We start from the raw sequence: 24,220 nt of genomic DNA, 5'->3' as shown, positions 1-24,220 counted from the left end.
TGCTTGCTGAACTGTACATCCACCTACATGCCTGTTCATGAACATTAAGTACAATGTGAGGCTCTACAATTCCATTTTCTGAAGGATACATTCCAGAAAACTACTAAAAACCTTTGACTAGAAGCTTATTTATGAGTATTGCAGAAGTATCAGATTAAACAGAGTACTTGATAGCCATGTAGGGTGTCTTGAAAAATTAATTCACACAACCATGCAAGACAGTTTATTCTTGCTTCATGACTTTGTACATGGATCAAACCTGAAGAGTTGGTCCACTGCATCATTAATTTATGTGTGCAAGTGGTTTGAGAAAAGAGATATCCTCTCAGCTGCATTGTCCACCTCTCCTATCAATTCACTAAAGCTTATTACATTTGAAGAACTGAAACATTCAAGGTAATGTTTTTCTTCTCCTACCTGAAAACTTCCTCTTCTATGATAAAAGGTGATGAAGACTGGATCAGGAATCTGGGGCTTCAGGTGATACTCATTCTTACACAAAGGTTATATTCAAGTTAAATTTTGTCAGATATTGGAAAATATTATGGATGTTAGTGAATGTGTGAAATTTCATGCTGATTACTAAAACCACAGTATTTCATTAAAATTATTATTTGCAAAAAAGACAACCTCCATGAAGTACATAAGATTCCTCTGTTATACTTTAATGAAAGTCACTGGTATGTACTCTTACGAGCCTTCTACAAAGCACCTTTCATGATGAGGATATCCAGTCATTCATGGACGCTAAGCCAGATATTTTAGACTTGCCATCTAATTCTCAAGAGTAAAGGGATATGGGTGAAGTTAGTGACCAAGTTTCCCCACATAAGTTCAAAACCCATTGCATATCTATTACTAAAGCAATAAGCAACAAGATATAACTTGTTATAATAAAAAAGACATTATTCTATTCTTTAGTTTGTCAATAGATTTTTAATGCGAGAAGCTTTCAATAACCACTTAAATGTAATAAGCTTTATAACTGTAAGAAAAAACAAATTTTCAAAAACTTTTCTTTATTTTACACTTCAAGTATTTTTCCTCATATGAGTTGCTATATCAATAAGTATTCAAAATGACTGCCTCCACAGAAATTATATTGTTATAAAGAGCATATGATAAAAACTACATGAAGAGGTATTAAAATTTTGAAAGGAAATCAACGAACATATGTACAGATGCTCCCTGACTTACAAACATTCCAGTTATGAACATCTGGAGAAATCCCAAGTCACTTGTAGCATAAAAATCAAGATCCACCATGTTTACAAACTGCCGCACCCCTGCATCACACTAAGTGAAAGGACAAAACACACTCACACTGTGCTAGACCATGTTGCCAGCATAAATAAGTATTTCTCAGTGCTTTCAATACCCTAAGTTTTGCAATATCCAAGTTTAGTGCTAAGGCTTTGGAAGAAATGCAATCTTTTTCATGTAAATATTTTACCTTAACCTATGCCCAGGAAAAGGCTGGTAGGCTCTGGCCTCCTCCTTTGTTGTACTTCTATATACAACAAACAATCAATCAGAAAGCAAGCAAAAAACTCAAGAGGGTACTGTACACTCAAAATATTTCACAAAACTATTACATATGAACATAACTTTTGAATGGCATTCTGGAACCTAAGAAATTTGTAAGTCTGGGAACATCTGTGTGTGTGTGTGTCTATATATATATATATATATATATATATATATATATATATATATATATATATATATATATATATATATATATATATATATATATATATGAGCAAATCCACAAGGTAGCATTTATCAAAACTCTTTTATAATCATCAATAACTTGTCATCTAAATCTAAGAAATGATATACATCATTGCAATTAGAGAGAGAGAGAGAGAGAGAGAGAGAGAGAGAGAGAGAGAGAGAGAGAGAGAGAGAGAGAGAGAGAGAGAGAGAGAGAGAGAGAGAGAGAGAGAGAGAGAGAGAGAGAGAGAGAGAGTGGGGGGGGACAACCAGCGAAGGTAAAATAAGAAGCGTAACTGATGATGGGATATATATATATATATATATATATATATATATATATATATATATATATATATATATATATATATATATATATATATATATATAATATATATATATATATACACACACAGGGTGTCCCATAAGTTTCCCTACATATGGTATCACGAACGCCATTACAAGCATAAATCCAGTGTTTGAACGTGTTTTTCAGCAGTGGAGGACATGTGTAATAGGCACTACTTTGCATGAAGAAAAGAATAGATATAAGAGTAGAATTAGAAGGAAATTAGAGACGCGTTAGAGAATCTAATGCTAGTATTAGAAGAATTGTGCAAGAGGTGAACAGGACGTTGAATTGATAACAGCCAAGCTTAACTATAAACAGCCGGTTTGTTTTATGCCCATTCAGCTTGTTAAAGGCTTACCTCCCATTGGGTGGAGATTAAAACGTCATTCATTTTGCTTGATATTATTGGCTATGGAAATCTATGACGTATGCCTCGACACCTCGGACAATCCTCAAGTCACTTTTAGCATGAGTAGCAGCCAGTCACCAAGATAGTACAGACGCACAACCTGTGTCGCTCTGACTTGAGTTACTCAAAGACTTAGACTCTGATCAAGACGCAAGAGTCTTAATAACTTTGCTAATCACCTTAGTCGTGTGATTGAGTAGTAAAGAAGTGCACTGTTGTTGAGCTGTAAAGACAATTTATGTTTTCTAAATAAACTGCAACACGCCAGACTAACTTTGATAACCCACTTGCACAAGGATGTTGTGAGTGATGATTATCGAGAAAGAAAATCATCGTCTCCAATACCAAGCTACGCCCACCGACACATAGTTGCCACAGAGGCTAGAGACAATGTGCACACACATGACACGAACACAGTGGTGGCAACACACATGCACTGAAATGTGTTTTCAACACAAAGGCAGTTATGTAGAGCATATTATATAAATTAAAATGTTTTTTCTATAATTCTTTAATTTCTTATAATTTTTCCTATGTATGAAAACTTATGGGACACCCTGCATATATATATATATATATATATATATATATATATATATATATATATATATATATATATATATATATATATATATATATATATATATATATATATATAATGTGTGTGTGTGTGTGTGTGTGTGTGTGTGTGTGTGTGTGTGTGTGTGTGTGTGTGTGTGTGTGTGTGTGTGTGTGTGTGTGTGTGTGTGTATTTACCTAGTTGTGCTTCACAAGAAGAGAGCTGTGCTCATGCTGTCCTATCTCCATATCTTTTAATATCTAACTTAGCTTTGAATCTATGTATACTTCTTGCATTTACTATCTTCTTATCCAGACTGTTCTATACATCAATATTTCTTTATGGGAAACTACTTTCTGTTGTCTCTTCTATGTCCTCTATTAACTTGTGTGTGTGTGTGTGTGTGTGTGTGTGTGTGTGTGTGAAGATACATACTTTCATAAATAATTATGGAAGTAAGTGATACTTCAAGTTTGTAATCACAAGCTAATCAACAGGACATCACCATTTTCAACAGAATAGAAAGCCAAGTCTTGTTGGTCATTGTCCATAGGTATTTCAAAACCTCCATCCTGAAAAACAAAGTCAAACTTAGTTTTTTTAATCAGTCTATATACCAGGCTGATAATCCCACATGTGAGGGCTTACACAATATTCACTTAAACTTAGGACTTAAACACAATATTCACACTCTTAGCCTTGTCAGTTCCTGGTGGAAAGGGACAGTTTCATGGACTACCTTACTACATCTCAAGAGCTTAGGCACACCTTACTACATCTCAAGAGCTTAAGCACAGCACGGCTGGCCACATACATCCATGGTAAGGCTTGTCAGCATACACTCCTTTACCCTTCCCCCTTCATAATGAGACTGTTCCCTATCTTTAAAGTTGAAGTCTTTGCTCAAATCTTTGCTAAAAACGCTATCATGGATGATTCAGGGCTTGTTCCTCTCTTTACTCCACCCTTTGACTATTTCATGCTTTCTATTTAAAATATTTCTTAATGATCTTTTACATGTCCTTATTGGAATTAATCCTCGGAAGGTTTATGGATGTGATGGAGTCCCCCATATTGTTCTCCAAAACTATGCCTTTGTGCTTGCACCTTAGTCAAACTCAATCAACTGTCTGTCGACATCCACTTTTCTTTCCAGCTGGAAGTTTGCTTACATTCAACCTGTTCCTAAAAAAAACAAGTGACTGGATTGAGGAGAATAAGGTACTTGGAGAGGAGCAAAGTGGTTTTAGGCAGGGTAGAGGTGAATTAGAAAATGTGCTAGTTATGAAGGAAATTATTAAATAAATACAGTAAAATCCCTCTTATCCGGCATCAATGGGACCGCCGACATGCCGGATACTTGAATATTGCCGGATACTTGAATAGAAGTGAAATTATGTCCACAACCACCACCCTACACTCACGCATCTTACCATAACAAAGATCAGCTGATCTTAATCAGCAGCTGATCTGATCAGCTGCTTAAGTGTAAGCACAACACTTCCTCTTTTCTACAACTTTAGGCATGATGAAGGTGTCAGGCGATAAACAGTGCACACACGGGACTGAGTCACTGAGTAAACACAGTGCAGTGGGTTGCGGGTGGCGCGAAGCAGTGCGCTCTGGTGGCGAGGGGACAAAGTATGCCTCGCGTGGGAATTTTAATCGATTTTATGAGTACACATTGATTTTTTATTGATTTTAAGGCTCGGGGAAAAATATGCCAGATACTTGAAGCTGCCGGATACTCGAATGCCGGATGAAAGGGATTTTACTGTATAAAGTTAAGGAAGGAGCTGTACTTGGTTTTCTTGTACGTAGAGAAGGCCTATGATAGGGTAGACAGGAGCAGACTGCTAACATTACTTGCACACAGAGAGGTGGACAGGAAGGTAATGCAGGTAATTAGGAAGCTGTATGAGGATAATGAGGTGAAGTTCACATTAGGAGACATTAGTACAGGTTGGATGGAGAAACAATATTGGAGTACGGCAGAGGTATGTGATGTCTCCAGCCTTATTTAATATTTACATACAGGAGTTAATAATAAGGATCAGGGTGTCAGGGAAGGGTGTTAAAGTTGGGGATAGGAGATTAGGATGTCTAGCCTATACTGATGATATAGTGCTGATGAGAGAGAGTAAGGAGGACATGGAAGAGCTGCTGTGGGTAGCCAGTATATATGGATGAGAGTGGCATGTTAAGTATAGTGACAGGAAATGTAAGGTGATGGAGTTTAACAGTGAGGTAGAGGGACAGTGGGTATTAGGGAACAGCATACTAGAGGTGATGGAGAGGTACACTTACTTAGGGCTAGAGGTAAGCAAAGAAGGAATAGGAGGTGAGAAAGATGAAAATAAATGAAGGAAAAGCCAGGAAGATGACAGGAATGATAATGAATGCAGGGAGTAGGATAGTTAACAAGTATGAGGTAGGCAGAAGTTTATGGAAGGGAATGGCAGTACCTTATTGCTTGTATGGTCTGAAATTATCTACTACTAGGAGGGAGACTTAACAAGGTTAGAGAAGACCCAGAATATAGTAGGTAGATGGGGGTTAGGTGTTCCATGCAGCACAGCAGTAGAAGCTGTCAGAGGAGAGATGGACTGGAGCACCTTCAGAAAGAGAATAATTAAAGGGAAGCTGAGTTTTTTAAAGAAGGCAGGACTTGATGAGGATAGGTGGGTGAAACAGGTAGTGTGGGAAAACTCTACTAGATCTTCATGGAGTAGGAAAATGAATAGGTGAAAAAGAAGGGAAAATCTTGATGAGGATTGGAGGAAGATAGGACACAGAGAGGTGAGGAAAAGGATAGAAAAAGGTGGTTTAGTTAGACAGGGATAGAAACAGTCAACATTAAAGTGGTATAAGTGGAAGGAGAGACCTGAGGTGCTCCACTGGCATGTAGGAGACTGGCGTAGCAAGTTGTTAGTGAAGGCAAGGACAGGGATGCTGTAGGTGAAAGCTAGGAACAGGATTGAGCTGGACCAGGGATGTAACACATGTGGAACATTTCCTGGTGGAGTGTGTCAGGTATGAAGAAGAGAGAGACAGGTTGATAGGCTCCATAATTGAAATTATAGAAGATGAGTGGAGTAGGAGATTAGAGGAGGAGGACAGTGAAGTCCTCACAGTGTTGGGCCTATATCAAGGGGAGAAAGAGAGAGAGAGAAAAAGGGAGGATAGTAACGGTGATGAAAGAGTTCCTAGTACAGGCGTGGAGGAAACGTAACATGTTACATATGTAGTTTTGTTCCCAGTGCTGTGCTTGCCACTCTCCTTCTACAGGTAGTGGACAGACCAGAGCATAACACTGAGGGAAGGAGACCCTATCATGCAATAAAAAGCAGAGGTCACAAGAAGAAGAAGAAGAAGCTTTAATCCTTCAAACTACCACCATTTTGTTTTGATTTTCTGCTTTTCTATTTTTTATTATTTTTTTTTTTATAATCTATCCCCAATAGGATGATTCTTAAACATCTATTGCTTCACAACCTCATATCTTATCTCCAGCATGGGTTCCACTGTGGCTGCTCTACCGGTGATCTTCAGGCTTTTCCTTAATGAGTCTGTTAGATATTTTTTGTTGTCACCTTAGACATATTAAAAGTATCTCATAGAATATAGCACAAAGCTTTAATTTTCAATCTACCCACCTACAGATTCTATCTTCTTCTCTGTAATTTCATCTCAAGTTTCCTTTCTTACTGTTTAATTGCTACTGTGGTAAATGGTTGCTGTTTTTCTCCTAAACGTATTAACAGTGATGTTCCTCAGAGTTCTCTCCCATCACCCACCCTCTTCCTATTACAATGGAATCTCAGTTACCAAATGCCTCCCTTTCCAAATAAATTGGTTTTTGAACAAAATTTTCATCTCACCGTACCATAATTCAGTTCTTGAACAAAGTTACTTTATTTCAAATACTAAAATACGTAGCAAAAGCTGCTGTTTATTACTAATTTATAGTTTATATAAATATTTCCTCTGTTTTTATATATATGGAGGGGACAGTGGATAAGACAGTAATTTACTCTTTGAAATATTGTAAATGTGATCCCATTAAAGAGTCTCGATGTAAACAAACAATTTTCGGTGCTCAGGTGTAATCCCAAGCCACCTGTGGGTCTCTCGATGACCCACAATGCCATTACTATGCCAACTGCATTTTCCCAGTAGCTTTTCCCAGCAGCAAGATGTCTAAGTGTTATGATCACTTTCATTTTGGCATTGAGTGGGTTGCTCCTCTCTGTGTCACTCTGTAAGGCTTCCCTCACTAAATCAGAATACCTGCATAGTCTAAACAATATCTTCTGATGAGTTCCATGTCAAGTTCATTCAATACTTCCTTTCTAGATAAATAATGTCTGACCTGGAGATTTTGTGGAGTGGCCATCTTAACATCTGTCATAACCCGCTAAAGACAGGGTGGACGATTGTCCAGGAATGGATTAATCCATTTTACATTGATTCCTATGGAAAAAATAATTTTGGTTTTCAAACATTTTGGATTTTGAACAGCATTCAGGAACGAATTAAGTTCGAGAACCAAGGTTCCACTGTACTGATCAATGATTCTCTGGCCAAACTCATGTGCTGATACCACTATACTTCTCCATCTCTATTCTTAGCCATCCAAGCCTTCAGAAATTAAACAACTTGTGCAGAGAAGCCACAGAAGACCTGACTTTTAAAATTTCTGATTGTGGCAGAGCAAACTTAGTGTTGTTCAATGCCTCAAAAACCCAAATCCTCCAGCATTCAACTTGACTCAGCCTTCCAGACAACTATTCCGTCTTCTTCAAAGGCACTCAACTGTTCCCTTCTCCTACACTGAATATCCTTGATGTGTCCATTACTAATATTCTAAACTGGAAACTTCATATCTTGTCTCTTGCTAAAACAGCTTCTATGAAATTAAGGACTCTGAATCATCTCTGCCAGGCAGGGGCCTTACCTGACCATATATAGAGTATGCTTCACATATATTGAAATGTTACACTCATTATACTTTTTAGACAGAATGGAATCAAAAGTATTTAATGTCATCAACTCCTACTTTCTCTATCCTCATTTTTAATCCAAACCTGGATGATGTGTCTATGTGTGCAAAACAACTTAATCTGCTCTTGTGCCCACGCTCTTGAATCTCCGAGTTTTTCACCACTTGGCTATGACTACAGAGTCACTCTCAAACTAAATTTATCTGTGCTGTATACCTCTCTCCTAACTCCTCTGACTATAAGAAATTCTTTGACTACTTAACTTCCAAAGTGGAGCACACTGACTCTCTTCCCTTTTGCAGAGATCTCCATTCTTGGTGACTTCAATGTTCACCACCAGCTTTAGCTTTCCTCTCCCTTCACTGACCATCCTGGTGAATTAGCCTTTAACTTTGCTATCCTCCACCTAGAGTAATTGGTGCAACATCCTATTCATATTCCTGACCATCTTGGAGATACACCCAACATTTTTTTATCTTTTCCTAACCTCTAATCCTTCTGCTTATGCTGTCACCCTATCTTCTCCATTAGGCTCCTTCAATCATAATCTCATATCTGTATCTTGTCCTATCACTCCAATCCCTCCTCAGAATCCCCCAAAGTGGAAGTGCCTCTGCTAATTGTGGGGGAGGGGGACCTGAGGAGGTATTAGATTGATTTTTCTTGGAATGTCTACTGCTTCTGTGTCAAAGACCCATCTCTGTGTGCTGACTGCATAGCAGAGGTGATAGTGCCTGGCATGGAGACATACATTCCTCACTCTTTCTCTCGACTTAATCCTTTCAAACCTTGATTTGGCCAGTGCCTCTCCTACATAAAAAGAGTAAATAAATAAGTAAAATAAATAAATAAATAAATAAATAAATAAATAAAATGAAATAAAATAATAATTGTCTTTAGCTTTTCACGCTTCACCACAATGTTGTATCTCTTGCTACCTTCCACTGCTACTTTCACACTTAACTTCTCTTCTCATCTTATTAACTGCATGCCTCTCCTCCTGTGGCCTTGCTGTGCAAGACTTCCTACTTTCTCTCACCCTTGTTGAGTGATAGATAGACAGTCAGCTGTGGTGTTGATAGGCTGGAGTCAAATGTGGATCTGACCTTTGTGGTGTTGTGTGTGGCTTTACATCCAGCTGTTCCAATATTCTTTATAACTATGATCATAGTAATGTATACTCTTTAACAGTTTTAGATTTAAATTGTAATAATAAACTGAACTAATATATGATGTTTTGTTGGATATATAGTAAGCTTCCAACAAGACTTAACTAACTTTGAGATTATACTTGGTTTGGGTTAGATTTTTTAACACTCTTAACTGCAAACAATCTTAGAATTCATATACACATCTTCATAATGAACAATACACAAAATTTTACAAAAGAAAAAAATAATAAAAAATAAAAAAATGAAAGTATCACAAAGCTCATTTTCAAACATTAATCTAATCTTTATGAATTATGAAGCTGTTATGCTAGCTTGCCACAAGCAATCTGAGACTATATACTTTTGTTTTTTATAACAAAAACTAATCTCTGCATTTTTAAGTCCAAACCTATTTCCAATTTCAATGTATATTAATTTAACATCACTAAAAAAAAGCCTTTCTGAATTGAATAAGCTAAGAGAACCATTGAAATACTTTGACTTCAGTTTTCAGGTTTGGATACTTGGCAATATGTTTTCTAACATTATAAACATAACGTTGTGGTGTCTAAGTAATATATCACTATACTTTGTGATACTGAGCAAAGTTTATTTATTTATTTATTTATTTATTTATTTATTTATTTATTTATTTATTTTTTTTATGTATGAAGGACACTGGCCAAGGGCAGCAAAAATCCAATAAAAAAAATGCCCAATGAAATAGGTTGTCATTACTTTTAATTGCTGGTTAGGAGAGTGCCCACCTGTATGCTACCTGGTATGCTGACTGTCTACACAAAACTGTTCATAAGTGGATTTCAAGTCTGCATTCTCATGTTTTCTAATGTTAGAAGTGCAGTGAGTGAAACGTTACTTTGTGATATTTAAGGCAGAGACCATAAGCATGGTACACTGCCTGGTGCTGAGTGCACCTCTAACTGCTCAAAGATATCAGTGAGTTTTAAGTAGATGAAACTGTCCAGTAAGTTCCAAACAGTAAACTAGAATTTTAATAATTAATTATGTTTGTTGACAGACAATTAGTTACTATTTAAGATATTTCATGCTGCTTCCAGGTCCTACAAATGCTTTATTAGGTACGGTGTATGTGTAAAATACCTCCCAGTATTTTTTGTGAGCCTATATCTTTGGGAAGCTTCAGATATTCATGAAAATTTGCCACTGCAGGGTTTTTTGCTACCTAACACCTATGAACATGGGAGAAGGAATATGTACAAAATAATTATATAACAGGACAAGATAGTGGTACAGATTTTTTTCCCCCCATTACTAACCAGAAAATACAGATAAATTTACCTTCGTGGAGCAGTAAGAGAGTTTGAGGTTGGTGGATGGGTTGATCTTCAAGTGTCTCTTCAACATCATCTTTACTTTTGCAACTTTGGTTGTCAGCAGAAAAAATTTGAAAGTCTCTTCCCTTTGAGGCTCAGACAGGATTATTATCTTCAACTCTACTTTCAGATCCTTCAATTTCTGACTCTTTTGTGTTTTGAAGTCAGTATCATCCAAAGGAGCACCATGGGCTGTCATAAAAAGAGAAAATGTCATATCAGCTATTGAACAACAATGAAATGGTGAAACAGTTTAGATAATAAATTATAATGAAGGTGGAAGATATTTATCATCAAGAGAGATGAGAATACCTGGAACAACAAATTCTTAAGAGAATGAACATAGTAATGCAATGAATAATGATTAATTTATTGAAAGTTTGGTGACACAACAACAAGAATGCAAATGCATAACTGAAAAATAAGATATAAAGAGCCAATAGTATTTGATCCAGTATAAAAGAGCACATTTTTTATACAGACACAATAGAAGATCAGAGTTCCTCTGTCTTAGATCCATTCCATTCGCTAGTTCCTAGCGAATGAAAGTGTTTAGTGAGCAGTGACCTGACGCTATAGCTGGCAAGTGTAGACATGGTGCCCTGTGTTGCCAAGTCATCTGGTTGTGTTATTTCTCCTGTTCTTGAGGCCTTCATTGGAAAGGTCTCAGAGGTGGAGAATGAGTTCCATTGAAGGATCTTGGAGGTGCAGGGTGAGTTTTGTGAGAGGACCTCAGACCTGCAGGCTGAGTTCTGTAAGAGGATCTCAGCACCTGAGGGAGGGTCATGCCCTGCCGTCACTTTACCTAGTAAGGCAACGGATGAGCAGTGCTCAGTTGTGTGCAGGGGCACCAAGAGGTTGAAGGTCCTCAAGGTGCCTCACCTGGGGACAAGCCACATGGAGATGAGGAATCCCTTTAGTGTGCTGGAGGGAGTGACAGAAGAGGAGGTGGACGTGGCAGGAGGAGACAAGAAGGAGCGGGTAGATGCAGCTATCCTGCCCCAAGGAAGAGTGATTGTGCTTGGTGATAGTGAGGTTAGGCACTTAGGTAGTGCATTTTGTGCCAGAGATAGGAAGTGTAGGTTGAGGGTGTATTTACAGGGAGCTGGGATAGGGAAGGTAGCAGATAGGCTAGACATATGCTTGGAAAATGATGGGACCAAGCCCATTGTTTTTCTCAGAGTGGGAAGGAATGACCTTGGTAAGGTCAGGAGTAAGGAGCTGTTCAGAAAGTTTAGGCAAGCTTTGGATAAGATTAGGGACAAGGGAGGGATCCTTGTGGTGTGTGGTGTCTTGCCAAGGAGGGGAGTTAGTGCTAAGTGGTTGTTCAGGGCTATTACAATGAATCGCAGGCTTGCAACTCATTGTAAGAGTAATGGATGGACGTTCATCAACAACTGGAACCTCTTCTATGGTAGGGATACCTTGTATGCCAGGGATGGAGTGCATTTATCATGCCATTTTGTTCATGTTTTGGTTAAAGCACTCAAACAGGAGGTAACTGCACTCCAGCGCTTTTTTCGTTAGTCAGGAGGGAGGAAGGGGTTTGTGAGGATAAAATGAAGGACAAATTAATTAAATCTAGAAAGGTAACTAGCTCAGAGAAGGTGAGGAATAGCTTAAGTGCTTACTGCACAAATTGTAGAAGTATTTTGAATAAAATAGACTTACTCAGAGGAATTGTGTGTGTAGAGAACCCTGATATCATTGTTTTAACAAACTTAGTTAGATATGTCAGGAAAAGTATTTAATCCAGAGGTTAAGATAGATGGTTATACACTATTCTATAAAGACGGAGAACAAGAGAGGAGGAGGTGTCATGCTGTACTTTCGGGTTACATTACAATATTGCATTAACAGTAGAATTAAAACAGATAGTAAAACAGAGTCAATATGGGTAGATATTACGGAAGGATCACAATCAGAAGTAATGGGATTAGAGTACAGACCACCAAACAATACAAAGGAAATTAACACCTCACTATGGCAGGAAATAAATAGAACAGGCAGGTACAGCCAGGTATGTGTGGTAGGTGATTTTAATTTTAGGAATATTGACTGGAGCCTGATGGGTAACAATGAAGCAGAGGAATTTTTTAAGGTAATTCAGGATAATTTTTTATAACAGGTAATCTTAGAACCCATAATGGGGAATAATATTCTAGATTTAGTTCTAACTAACAGGGAGAATGCAGTTGCACAGGTAGATGTTGGAGGACAGCTAGGTAACAGTGACCATTGTGAAATTAGGTATGAATTAAAATGGGAGGAAACTTTTAGAAGCAATATACCTGACTTTAGGAAAGCAAATTTTGAGGGATTAAAAAGGCATCCCCAAGAAGTTGACTGGCAATGGATGCAGGGGGAGGCAAGGTCCAAGATGAAGTTGAGAGAGATAAGGCAGGTTGAGGGTGGAGAGATGAGGTGTGAAAGTGAAGGGCTGGAGGAGGGGAAAAGTGCCCAGAAGGGTCAGAGGAGTGAGAGAGTGGGAGATATGTGTGAGTATGTTGGAGGGTCAGATCATACTGAGATGGGTGAGGTGAGGTTGAGGCAAGTAGAAGATGGAATGGAGAGGATGGAGGGTGCCGAGATGAGAAGATTAGGAGAAATAAATGTAGATGAGTTGTATAAATATTTTGTTGATAAATTACTTACAGGACATTTAGCAAACATCTCTTATAGAGCAATAAGATCACAGAAGAATGGCTCTAAATGGATGACTGTTAGGTTAAAACACTACATAGGGCAGAAGAGAAGTATATATATATATATATATATATATATATATATATATATATATATATATATATATATATATATATATATATATATATATATATATATATGAGATTAAAGGCAGGGGAAGAGGTTTTAAGGCAACAATATAATGAATTAGTTAGAGTAGTCAAGAGGTTAATGAGAAAAGTTAAAAACAATTATGAATTAAAGGTAGCCAGCAAGGCAAAAACGAACCCCAAGGATTTTATCAGGTATATAGGATGAAGAACAGAGAAACAATAGGTGTATTAAAGGCAGCAGATGGGGAGCTGGTTAGTTCTGGGGAGGAGATTAGTAAAATTCTGAATGAGTATTTTTAACTGTCTTCACCCAGGAAAACATGCAGGAAATGCTGAATAGTGAACAGATGTTTAGAGCAGAAGAGAATGAAAAGCTGAGAGATATTACAATAACTAAGGAGATAGTGGAACAGGAGATAGATAAGCTGAAAAAGTTCAAGACACCAAGACCAGACGAAATATATCCCAGAGTACTTAAGGAATGCAAAGAGGTTATCAGTGAACCATTAGTTTCTGTCTTTTGGAAATCACTTGAGTCAGGTGAGGTACCAGTAATGTGGAGGCAGGTGAATGTAGTACCCATCTTTAAGAAAGAAGGAGATAAAAACTTTAACATCTAATTATAGACCTGTCAGCTTAACTTCTGTTGTAGGTAAAATAATGGAGTCAGTAATAGTGAAGAACATTAGGGAGCATTTAGACAAACATAACTTGATAAATCAATCACAGCATGGCTTCATAAGGGGGAAGTCTTGCCTGACAAATTTGTTAAGTTTTTATGGTAAAGTTTATGAGGTGGTTGATAATGGTGATAGTTATGACATCCTACATCTGGACTTTAGTAAAGTGTTTGACAATGTAACCCCATCAGATACTCCTGAGAAAGGTCAGGGTGCACAGAATAGATGGGAAGGTATTAAACTGGATAAGGTTGTGGCTAACGGACAGGTGACAGTGGTAATAAATGGCTCTAAATGCAAGTGGAATCAGGTAATTAGTGGGGTGCCACAGGGATCAGTATTTGGGCCATTGTTGTTTTTTAATATATATCAATGACTTGGATAGTGGAATTAGTAGTGATGTTAGTAAATTTGTGGATGACACGAGGGTAGGTAGATTAATTAGGTCAGAATCGGATGCCATCACCTTGCAAGGAGATTTGGATACGATGAACAAATGGACAGACAGATGGCAAATGCCATTTAATATCAACAAATTCAAAGTACTTAGCATAGGTAGAGGAAACCCACACAGTAAGTACACAATAAACAATGAAGCTCTGGTAAGTTCAGGATACAAAAAAAATTTAGGAGTTATAGTTAGCTCTGAACTCCATCTAAGAAAGCAATACACAGAGGCCAGAAACAGGGTAAATAGGGTATTAGGATTCATTTGTAGGAGTGTTAAAAGTAGAATCCTGAAGTAATATTAAAGTTTTATTTGGGACTGATCAGACCTCATCTAGACTACGCTGTGCAGTCCTGGTCCCCATATTACAAGAAGGATATAGGTCTGTTAGAATCAGCACAAAGGAGAATGGCTAAAAGGATACAGGGGATGAGAAGTATTCCTTATGAAGTGAGACTGAAGCTGTTAAATTTACATTCTTTAGAGAGATGTAGGTTAAGAGGGAACCTGACAAAAGATTAAGAAGTGACCAGATAGAAGTCTTTAAGTGGTATAAGGATTATAACAAGGGGGATGTAAGCAAAATTCTTCAGATAAGTAACCAGGATAGAACAAGAAATAATCAGTTCAAGCTTGAAAATTTAGGTTTAAAAAGAGAAGGGAAGGAATTGGTTCTCAAATAGAGAGGTAGATGAATGGAATGGACTCAGTAATCAAGTTGTTAGTGCTGAGTCATTAGGGAGCTTTAAGAGGAGATTAGACAAATTTATGGATGGGAATGATAGATGGAAATAGGTAGGTATATTTCATACAGGTACTGCCACGTGTAGGTCTGATGGTTTCTTGCAACTTCCCTTATTTCTTATGTTCTTATATAGATGGGGAGGAATCACACAGGACAAACTGATGAAATTATGGAGAAGCAAGCTCTACTGACCTTTGGGTCAGTAGAGTTGATTTCAGTCATACAGCTGCAATAGCATGACTGCAAGGCCACTGTAAGTCAATGAAGATGTTCACACTCACTCCATTTCATCAGTTATGTGACTAACTGCACAATTCAAAACTTTCTTCAAGTTGTGTGACTCAAGGTACATGTGTTTTAATGCCAGTGTACACATACGATAAGAATCATAGCAACTTGAACTCTTTAGTAGCCCTCTTTATCATGCAGTGTCTTGGAACTGCAGACCCATTCCAAGCTGCACCTATCTCCACTGCCACTCTAACCTGTCAGCCCTACTTCCCAACTATCACCCTGGGTGAACTTCTCTGTCATGGTTGCCCTCAGTATCCCTGATCTGTCCTAGCAGTCAGTGGGGATCTTGGCTCCACACTTGTTCCTGGACTTGGACCAGACTACATAAAATCGCCACACCAAGGACTACACTCCCCCACCATTCCACCCACAGCTGCTGCCATTTACAACCCAGGGTCTAATATCTGCTGGATGCTCCCACTCATCACTGACACTTTGTTAGCTGAGTTCTTACCCCTCTGCCAGGTCCTAGCCTAATTGAACAACATGTACACCCTGCAGGCAGTAGTTGTCTACATGGACTCCCTCTCACCCCTGCAATTTGTCCTCTCCCCTCACTCGGCTTCATTCACTCCCTACAAAGACAGCTCTTCTTGCTTATGTCCATAGGTTGGTCCACCACTCCGCAGTTCTTTCCATTCTGGCATCTGTGACAAGGTGGTGATGGATGAGCCTTTCTGGAGCAGATATTACTCCCCTCCCCCTGCCTCCCTCTTCTGCCATTCATCTACTCTCCCAAACCTGCTATATATCCCAAGATATCTCCCTCCATGACTCCCTCCATGCCACCACCATGGGTGTGTACTGCATGGATTCCTCCCCCCAAGCCATGAGTTCGACAGTCATCCTGTACCTTGTGTCCACACCTTACCCACACGCAACTCAGTCACACCACACCAATGGCCAACTTGTATTGCCTCTGCCTCTCTCTCTTCCTGTATTACCCTTGATGTCAGAATGTCAAGGAGACCCATGAACACTTTCTGCTCCACTATCTGTGCTTCCACTCCCATCACCAGCTCCTCCACACCACACTGCTTACCATCAATGTCACCACCTTTAACCTGCCCATCCTGCAGGCCACTGCTGCCATCTCTCCATCCCACCTTATGAATGCATCCTGAGGTGGACTTAACAGCTCCCCAGACTGTGAACACTGCCAGATATCCACCAGGGCACATATAGTCAGCAATGACATCACTGTCCTCTACTCCCCATCAAGAAGAAATTGACATTTACTTATATATTGATTCTCTCGTCTCCTCAGAAGCCACACTAGACAGTCAAGATGAAAGACAGTTTTCTATTTTCTTATAATGAATAGAGTACAGAATGCTGAGATTTGTAACCAAATTCTCTTAAAACATACCTTTAATAAGCCTTAAGTAGGTAGGATGTTTCTCAATAAACTCTTGAGACAAGCTGTTTGAGTTCTGGTCTTCTTTTCCTCCATTCTTGTAATATTCACTGCTAAAAGTTTTCAGATAGAATAATTCACAGTCTCTCTTTTCCTTTGGAGACAATTCAGTTCGGTTCAAAACCTGTAAAAAGCAGGTTATTTTAAAGGTAATATTAGTATATATATATATATATATATATATATATATATATATATATATATATATATATATATATATATATATATATATATATATATATATATATATATATAATGGTGCCTCATGATTCAAACTTAACTGGTTCTTTTGGGCTGTTCAGATTTGGAAGCAATTTATCCCATTCAAATCAATGTAAAAGGAATGAATTCATTCCAGGCCCCAAAATCTCCCTATTTTTTATTTGTTTATTTATTTTATTATTTTTTTTTATGGGTTTATGTTGTGCCCTAAACATAGAACTGAACTAAAACAACCAAAATTATAGAAAAAATATAGTAAAAGAAAACATGAAGTACTGTATATTTTGGCGTATAAGACAGCGCTTGAATCATCCTAAAAAAGGCACAAAAAAGTGGGTTGTCTTATGTGTCAGATATAAAAACAATGACCTTAAAACTTTACACAAATTACCATTTTAAATAAACACCAATCTCAAACTGAAGAGTCATCAAAAGTTCCTGGTGTCTTCAGTCTTGAAAACAGTTGTGGACACAATTTTTATTTTGCATTAAAATCCATTCTCTCTCTCTCTCTCTCTCTCTCTCTCTCTCTCTCTCTCTCTCTCTCTCTCTCTCTCTCTCTCTCTCTCTCTCTCTCCATTCCCTGTCCTCCTTCCCCCTCTCTCTCTCTCTCTCTCTCTCTCTCTCTCTCTCTCTCTCTCTCTCTCTCTCTCTCTCTCTCTCTCTCTCTCTCTCTCTCTCTCTCTCTCTCTGAAAGTAAGAACAATCCTGAGAATTGCTAAATAGAATGAGACTGATAGAGAATGAAAATGGAATTATATGAGAATTAGAAAGAGTGAAAAAGGATGAAGTGGAAATAACATAGAATGAAGGAGGAGGAGAGAGAGCGAGGTATGACTCCCTTATCCCTTATCTCTTACAAATAAGGGGGAGGGGAGATGACAGGGAGGGAGGTTTGAAACCAGATGAAAGAGGAAGGAAGAGGAAAGGAAAAATAGGAGAAAGGAACATACGGGGAAGGAGAGTACATGAAGTAAATAAGTGGAGAGAGAGAGAGAGAGAGAGAGAGAGAGAGAGAGAGAGAGAGAGAGAGAGAGAGAGAGAGAGAGAGAGAGAGAGAGAGAGAGAGAGAGAGAGAGAGAGAGAGAGAAACACACACACACACACACACACACACACTCTTTTATACTTTTATTTTATAGAAACTATAAATTAGTAATAAACGGCAGCTTTTGCTATGTCTTTTAATATTCAAAATCAAGTAAGTTTGTTCTAGAACTGAATTATGGTACCACAACTGAAGCAATAATGAGTTCAAAATTTTGTTTCAAAAACCAATTTGTTTGAAAAGGGAGGCATTCAGTAACTGAGTTCCACTGCATATATATATATATATATATATATATATATATATATATATATATATATATATATATATATATATATATATATATATATATATATCCACTCTTACTGCTCTTTTATACAGTGGAATCAAAATTTTTTTTGCCTCAACTCCTCTCCTCTAAGTGACTGTCTTCAGCCTCTTTCTCATTGCCACAATGTTGCATCTCTAGCTATCTTCTACTGCTATTTTCATACTAACTGCTCTTTTTATCTTGCTAGCTGCATGCCTCCCCTCCTCCCGTAGCCTTGCTGTGCAAGACTTTCTTCTTTCTCTTTCTATTCTGTCCCCCTCTCTAAATGCAAGAGTTAACCAGTATTCTCAATCATTCATTCCTTTCTTTGGTAAACTCTGGAACTCCCTGCCTGCTTCTGTATTTCCACCTTCCTATGATTTTAATTCCTTCAAGAGGAAGGTTTCAAGACATTTATCCTTCAATTTTTTACTACTGCTTCGGACCCTATTCAGGGACTGGCATCTCAGTGGGCTTTTTTTTTTTTTTTTTGTTGGAATTTTGTTGCCCTTGGCTGGTGTCCCTCCTAGAAAAATAAATAAATAAAATAAAATAATATATATATATACACACACACACACACACACACAAATATATATATATATATATATATATATATATATATATATATATATATATATATATATATATATATATATATATATATATATATATATATATATATATATATATATATATATATATATATATATATATATATATATATATATATATATATATATATATATATATATATATATATTTTGTAAAACCTCCCTAAACCAAACCTGAATAAGCCGAATATCAGATAACCCAAACACTCTTATCAACCTCCTCAGCCAGTCTGCCCAGCTCCATCTTTAATCACACCAGAGCCACCAGCTGACATCTTTGACTTAGACTGAGTGACAAGCAAAAGTACACTAGTAGTACAGTGCACAATGTTATGTTAGCTCTTTTGTGAGCAGTGTGTTGTGTGCAGTTAAGTGAGCTCTTAAGTGAACAATGAGTGTGTAGTTGTGTAATGTTAAGTGAACTCTTAAGTGACAAGTTAGTGCATTGTGTACAGTGTGTAATAACAAAATATGCTGTAAATATCTATCTTGGGGCTTATAATGTGGTTATAATGTGCTACCAAATATGCTGTAAATAACAATAAACATACATGCTTATGTACATAGAAAACGTGTATTGTCAGATAAAGTGAACTTTCGGATAAACTGTTGGCCACCTCGCCCCATATAGTTTGGTTTATGGAGGTTTTACTATATATATATGAATATTGTGCATTAAGCTACATCAGATACTTGTAAATTAAAAATACAGACATATATGTCCAAGACTTGAAATTCATAGAAACGCCATCAGATACCTCATTTTTGAGACAAAGATGGATTTTAAAATTCAAATCCATTCTATACCCATGATTATTAATTACTAATAAGCCCTCACTCACGCAAAGGAATCATACACCAACACATAACAGCTACACAGTCCATGAACAAAAATACTAGTTAGTTCTTTGTCCATGACTATATCTGCATACCTATACTCAGATAGGTTACCATGTCATATCCTTAATTTCAGCCTGATTCTAGCTGTAAGAATCATGGAGAGGAGGGAGGAGGAGAATTGATATTTATGGGTATGTATGTACAGTAGATAAAATTATATTTTACTTTAGAAATTCCTTTTTGTTATTGTATATAATGTACCTGGAGCCAGAGTGACATAAGTGCCAAAAACCCAAAAAAATGGGAAAAATTAGATCAAAATTTTGCAACATGCAGAATGCAATATCTCATCAATGAATTGAGATAGGAAGCTAGATTTGGTGTCAAAAATGTTTGTCTTTGTATATGCTCTACAACCAGCATGAAATTAAAACATTCTGTAAAACAAATGGATGACAGCATTTTTCTCCACATTAATTTTGTTAAAAATGTACAGTAAATGAATTAAATTCTATCCAGTGCCCACCATTGTTTATTTCTGTTATATTACCATACAGTTTCATTTTCTTGCATCCTAATGAGATTCAAAATTGATAATAAAGATACTGTTTAATGATTTTATGAATTTACTGAGCAAAAATGTAAGCTACAAATGCACTTCCCAATCTGCCATGACTTGCAGGACAGATTGTCATTGGCTGGCTATCCTACACTGTTGTGGGGAGGGAGGTACTTCACTCTGGCACCAGCTTCTGATAGCCTTGCCTTAAGTGTGGCAATAAGGTTCCATAGATGATTTCACTTTGATGGATTTTCGACCCTATTGCATGATCCATTCTGACATTCCTTCTGTCTCCCATCATGGTAGGATGGTGGTGAAAGACAATGGAACTAAAACATTCATTTTAGCTGAGATGTCACTTACATTACTCAGGCTCTATGTGCCTCATATAGAGGCTGATTACATCTTAATGTCTCCATATTGGTGAGAACTTAAATGACCCATCTGTCAAACCACCAATTCCTTTACAATTGTCTGGCAAGGCACTGCTATATGACTATGTCTTGGTGGGCACTGTGCAGTGGCTATGGAGTGATGCTTGTTCATCCCCTATTCAGATGTTTTACTGGTACTAGTAATACACAGTGAATGACACATATGATATATTCAGTATCCTCTTAAGTTTTGTGCTTGCTTTCTTCCAAAGCCATAGCATGCGGAGATGTGTGAAAGTCGGGATAATATGAATTTAAGACTCAGTACAAAACTTGGATACTGTAGTATATAGGTACTATATAGAGCAGTACATTCTTCATAGTTGGTTCCAAGATCTACTAAGTATATCATAAAGGTAATGTTTTCTCAACAATTATATGTAATGGAGACACCAATGACATAAACTTCTAAAAACTATAGCCAATAGATAATGTGAGTTGAACATGCATGCTTCTTCCCTTTAACTAAAGATTGGATAACAGGCTTTGAATATAAAAGATTTTTCATTGCCTAATGGTGCAAAGATTAAAATGATAGACTCGTAGCCTTCATTGGTGTAAACCCTTTGTTATGACACCCTAAAACACTGGAGCTTGCTATTTAGCTTAAGCCCCCTAACTTTGTGAAAGACCTATACCCAGCAGTGAAATAATGTAGGCTAATATTATGATGATAATGGTGTAAATCAAATACTTGTGATCTTAAGAGCTTCATGCATATAAGTGCAGAGATCTGAATAATTAAGACATACTGCACAATCTCTTACTGGATTCAGTTACGACATTACCTTCAGCTTACTAATACGTGCAAATGTAAATTCCTGGAAATATCGAGAAGTCTTCACATTGTAGCTGATGACCAGGTATTCCATCTTTGATAGCTTGTTCAGCTCTCCAGTACACTCCCACTTTTAAGGAAAAAATTGTTTTCATTAACATATGAACATTCAGATAACACTGCATTTATGTTCAGACTCAGCAACTAAATCAATCTTATGTTTTCTCCAGCATACTAATTTTCATAGTTCTGTAGTTTAAATTCATGTATATAGCAATTTAGTTTAACATAAACTAAGTTACAGACATGTTTTGAATCATGACATACTAAAAGTCCACTGTGATATTACTGGGCTGTGCCTGAGCTCCAATGATTATCTTAATTACAATATAAGTGAATTCACAGCCTATGCTGGTTTAATTCCACTGCCATGAGTAGAAGAGACTGGTAAAGTAAACAGTGGCCTTCTGCTCAGTGCTGCCAAGCAAAGCAGATGGACACTAGTAAGTGGTGACACAGCTACCAGGTAGTTGTAGAGATTAGTGGCACTGGGGTCAAGTGGCACACATCTACCTGGTATGTGAGTCCTAGCCAATTTTCTCTCCACTTTGGCTGTAACTAAGAATGCACTATCCTACCACTCACTAGAACATAACATAAGAACATAAGAAATAAAGGAAGCTGCAAGAAGCGACCAGGCTTACACGTGGCAGTCCCTGTATGAAACACACCTACCTATTTCCATCTGTTATCCCCATCCATAAACTTGTCCAATCTTCTCTTAAAGCTCTCTAGTGTCCTAGCACTAACTACATGACCACTGAGCCTGTTCCACTCATCTACCACTCTATTTGAGAACCAATTTTTTCCTATCTCCTTCCTAAACCTAAATTTTTCAAGCTTGAATAACACAAGCATCTGGAGACAAGACTATGAAAGATGAGGGTCACAATCACAGAGATAATCAATACAAAAAATAAATTAAACTAAAGAAGCAAGCAACCAGAGAATGAAGCAATGAAAAATGCAGGTAATATTAGTATGGGAGCAATTTCATACTCTTCAGTCAAGGGCACTTCAAAAGGAGGCACTCTTTACAGGAACAACCCCTCATGTAATGACAGGCAAACATGTATCTGAATTCAAAACAGGTAAATTCATATTATTTACCGTGTCCAATGGGTTGTTGGCCAGCATCAAACGCTCGAGATGAGGGAAGAGTGGTGTCTTGTCAGTGGCTGAGGTGGAAGGGAAAGTGATCCTCTTCAAGCAACAACTATTGGCATTTAAGCTCTCAAGTCTGTAGAAAAATCAATCAATCAATAAATAAATAAATGAGGCATTCCACATTAGAAGGGCTGCTCACGCCAAAATAAAGTGAGAAAAATGCGATCAAAGTTTGGCGAATTTCTGACAACCATAACTTTCTTATTATATATGCTATGACAATGAACTTCGTCTCAAAATGACTGGTAGACATGCTATGACAATTAACTTAGTCTTAAAATGACTGGTAGACAATCAAAATCATAATGATCTCAAAAAATGTTCAAGATCAGTCTCAAAATGACAAGCAGACAATCATAATCATGGTGGTCTCAAAAAATGTTCAAGATCATGATATTCACTACCTAATTTTTGCATATTTTTGCAAACTGTGTTATGGTCTCAGAAGTTCACTGAAGTTTGAGTGCATCTTTCTCTGAATATTGCACACAATAATGATAATTTGTAATATTGGAATATAAAAAACACAAAATAACAATATTAACAATAACAAAGTGAAAAAATGGTGAAGAATCTGGGCTATGGCTTAAGGGCTGTTCATCCAATTATGCTCTATTACCATTATCCCATAGAAAAGGCATCTGTTCAAGCTCACTGCACCACTCGTATCACCAAGAGGTGACAGCCCTGCAAGCCCCTCCTCATGCACAGCATGCTGTACACCAATGTCAGACATTTTTGGGAAAGTTTGGTGATTGTAGCACTAATACACACATACACAGCAGAAAAGCTGGGAGCATCTATTTGTGTCTCAACAAAGACACCAAAACAAAAGGAACTAATGGTGGGTGAATGCAACTGGCCTCCCATTGGCTGTGAAGGTCACATTATCAGAGGGGATCACTCTGACTGGCTGATGCCCTCCCTGCACTGGAGTGAGTTGCCCATCTCATACGGAATTTGGCCAAGAAAATGTTCCAAATTATAATCTTCCTGGATGGGCAGCCCTTCTAACATGAATATTGCTCAGCAGCATGTTACACCTGCATTGATGGTCAACCAGACATCAACATTATTCTCTCCTTGTATAGAATTTTGACCTTACTCATGGGACACTCATCCACTCCCTGGTGAAAGTTAAGACTTCAATAGAGTTATCTTGGTTTTGGCTGGGGTGGTGCTAGTGGCCCTTCTAATGTGGAACATCTCATATACCATATTTCCTGCTAGCCTATATGACACTTTCTTTTAAAAAAGG

At 37.5% G+C, this 24,220-nt stretch overlaps 1 protein-coding gene across 3 annotated transcripts in view; it reads right to left on the bottom strand.

Annotated features, from left to right (window-relative positions):
• LOC135101490 (tubulin-specific chaperone E-like) overlaps window positions 1-24,220 on the bottom strand; it is a 53,755-nt gene that overhangs the window by 15,347 nt on the left and 14,188 nt on the right. For 2 of the 3 annotated variants that reach the window (XM_064005534.1, XM_064005536.1), the window contains 5 exons: window positions 22,906-23,035; window positions 21,746-21,865; window positions 16,880-17,051; window positions 10,511-10,737; window positions 211-3,608 (listed from right to left, as the gene is read on the bottom strand). In XM_064005534.1, the coding sequence (XP_063861604.1) occupies window positions 3,516-3,608; window positions 10,511-10,737; window positions 16,880-17,051; window positions 21,746-21,865; window positions 22,906-23,035 (742 nt within the window). In that variant the 3' untranslated portion in view covers window positions 211-3,515. Of the gene's footprint in view, window positions 1-210; window positions 3,609-10,510; window positions 10,738-16,879; window positions 17,052-21,745; window positions 21,866-22,905; window positions 23,036-24,220 lie in introns of those variants that run through there. The other variant, XM_064005535.1, reaches the window with a different exon arrangement.

The sequence above is a fragment of the Scylla paramamosain genome, chromosome 6, assembly GCF_035594125.1.
Source record: "Scylla paramamosain isolate STU-SP2022 chromosome 6, ASM3559412v1, whole genome shotgun sequence".
Classification (NCBI taxonomy): Eukaryota; Metazoa; Arthropoda; class Malacostraca; order Decapoda; family Portunidae; genus Scylla; species Scylla paramamosain.
Note: the sequence above shows the minus strand (reverse complement) of the source record. Positions and strands in the feature narration are given on the sequence as shown.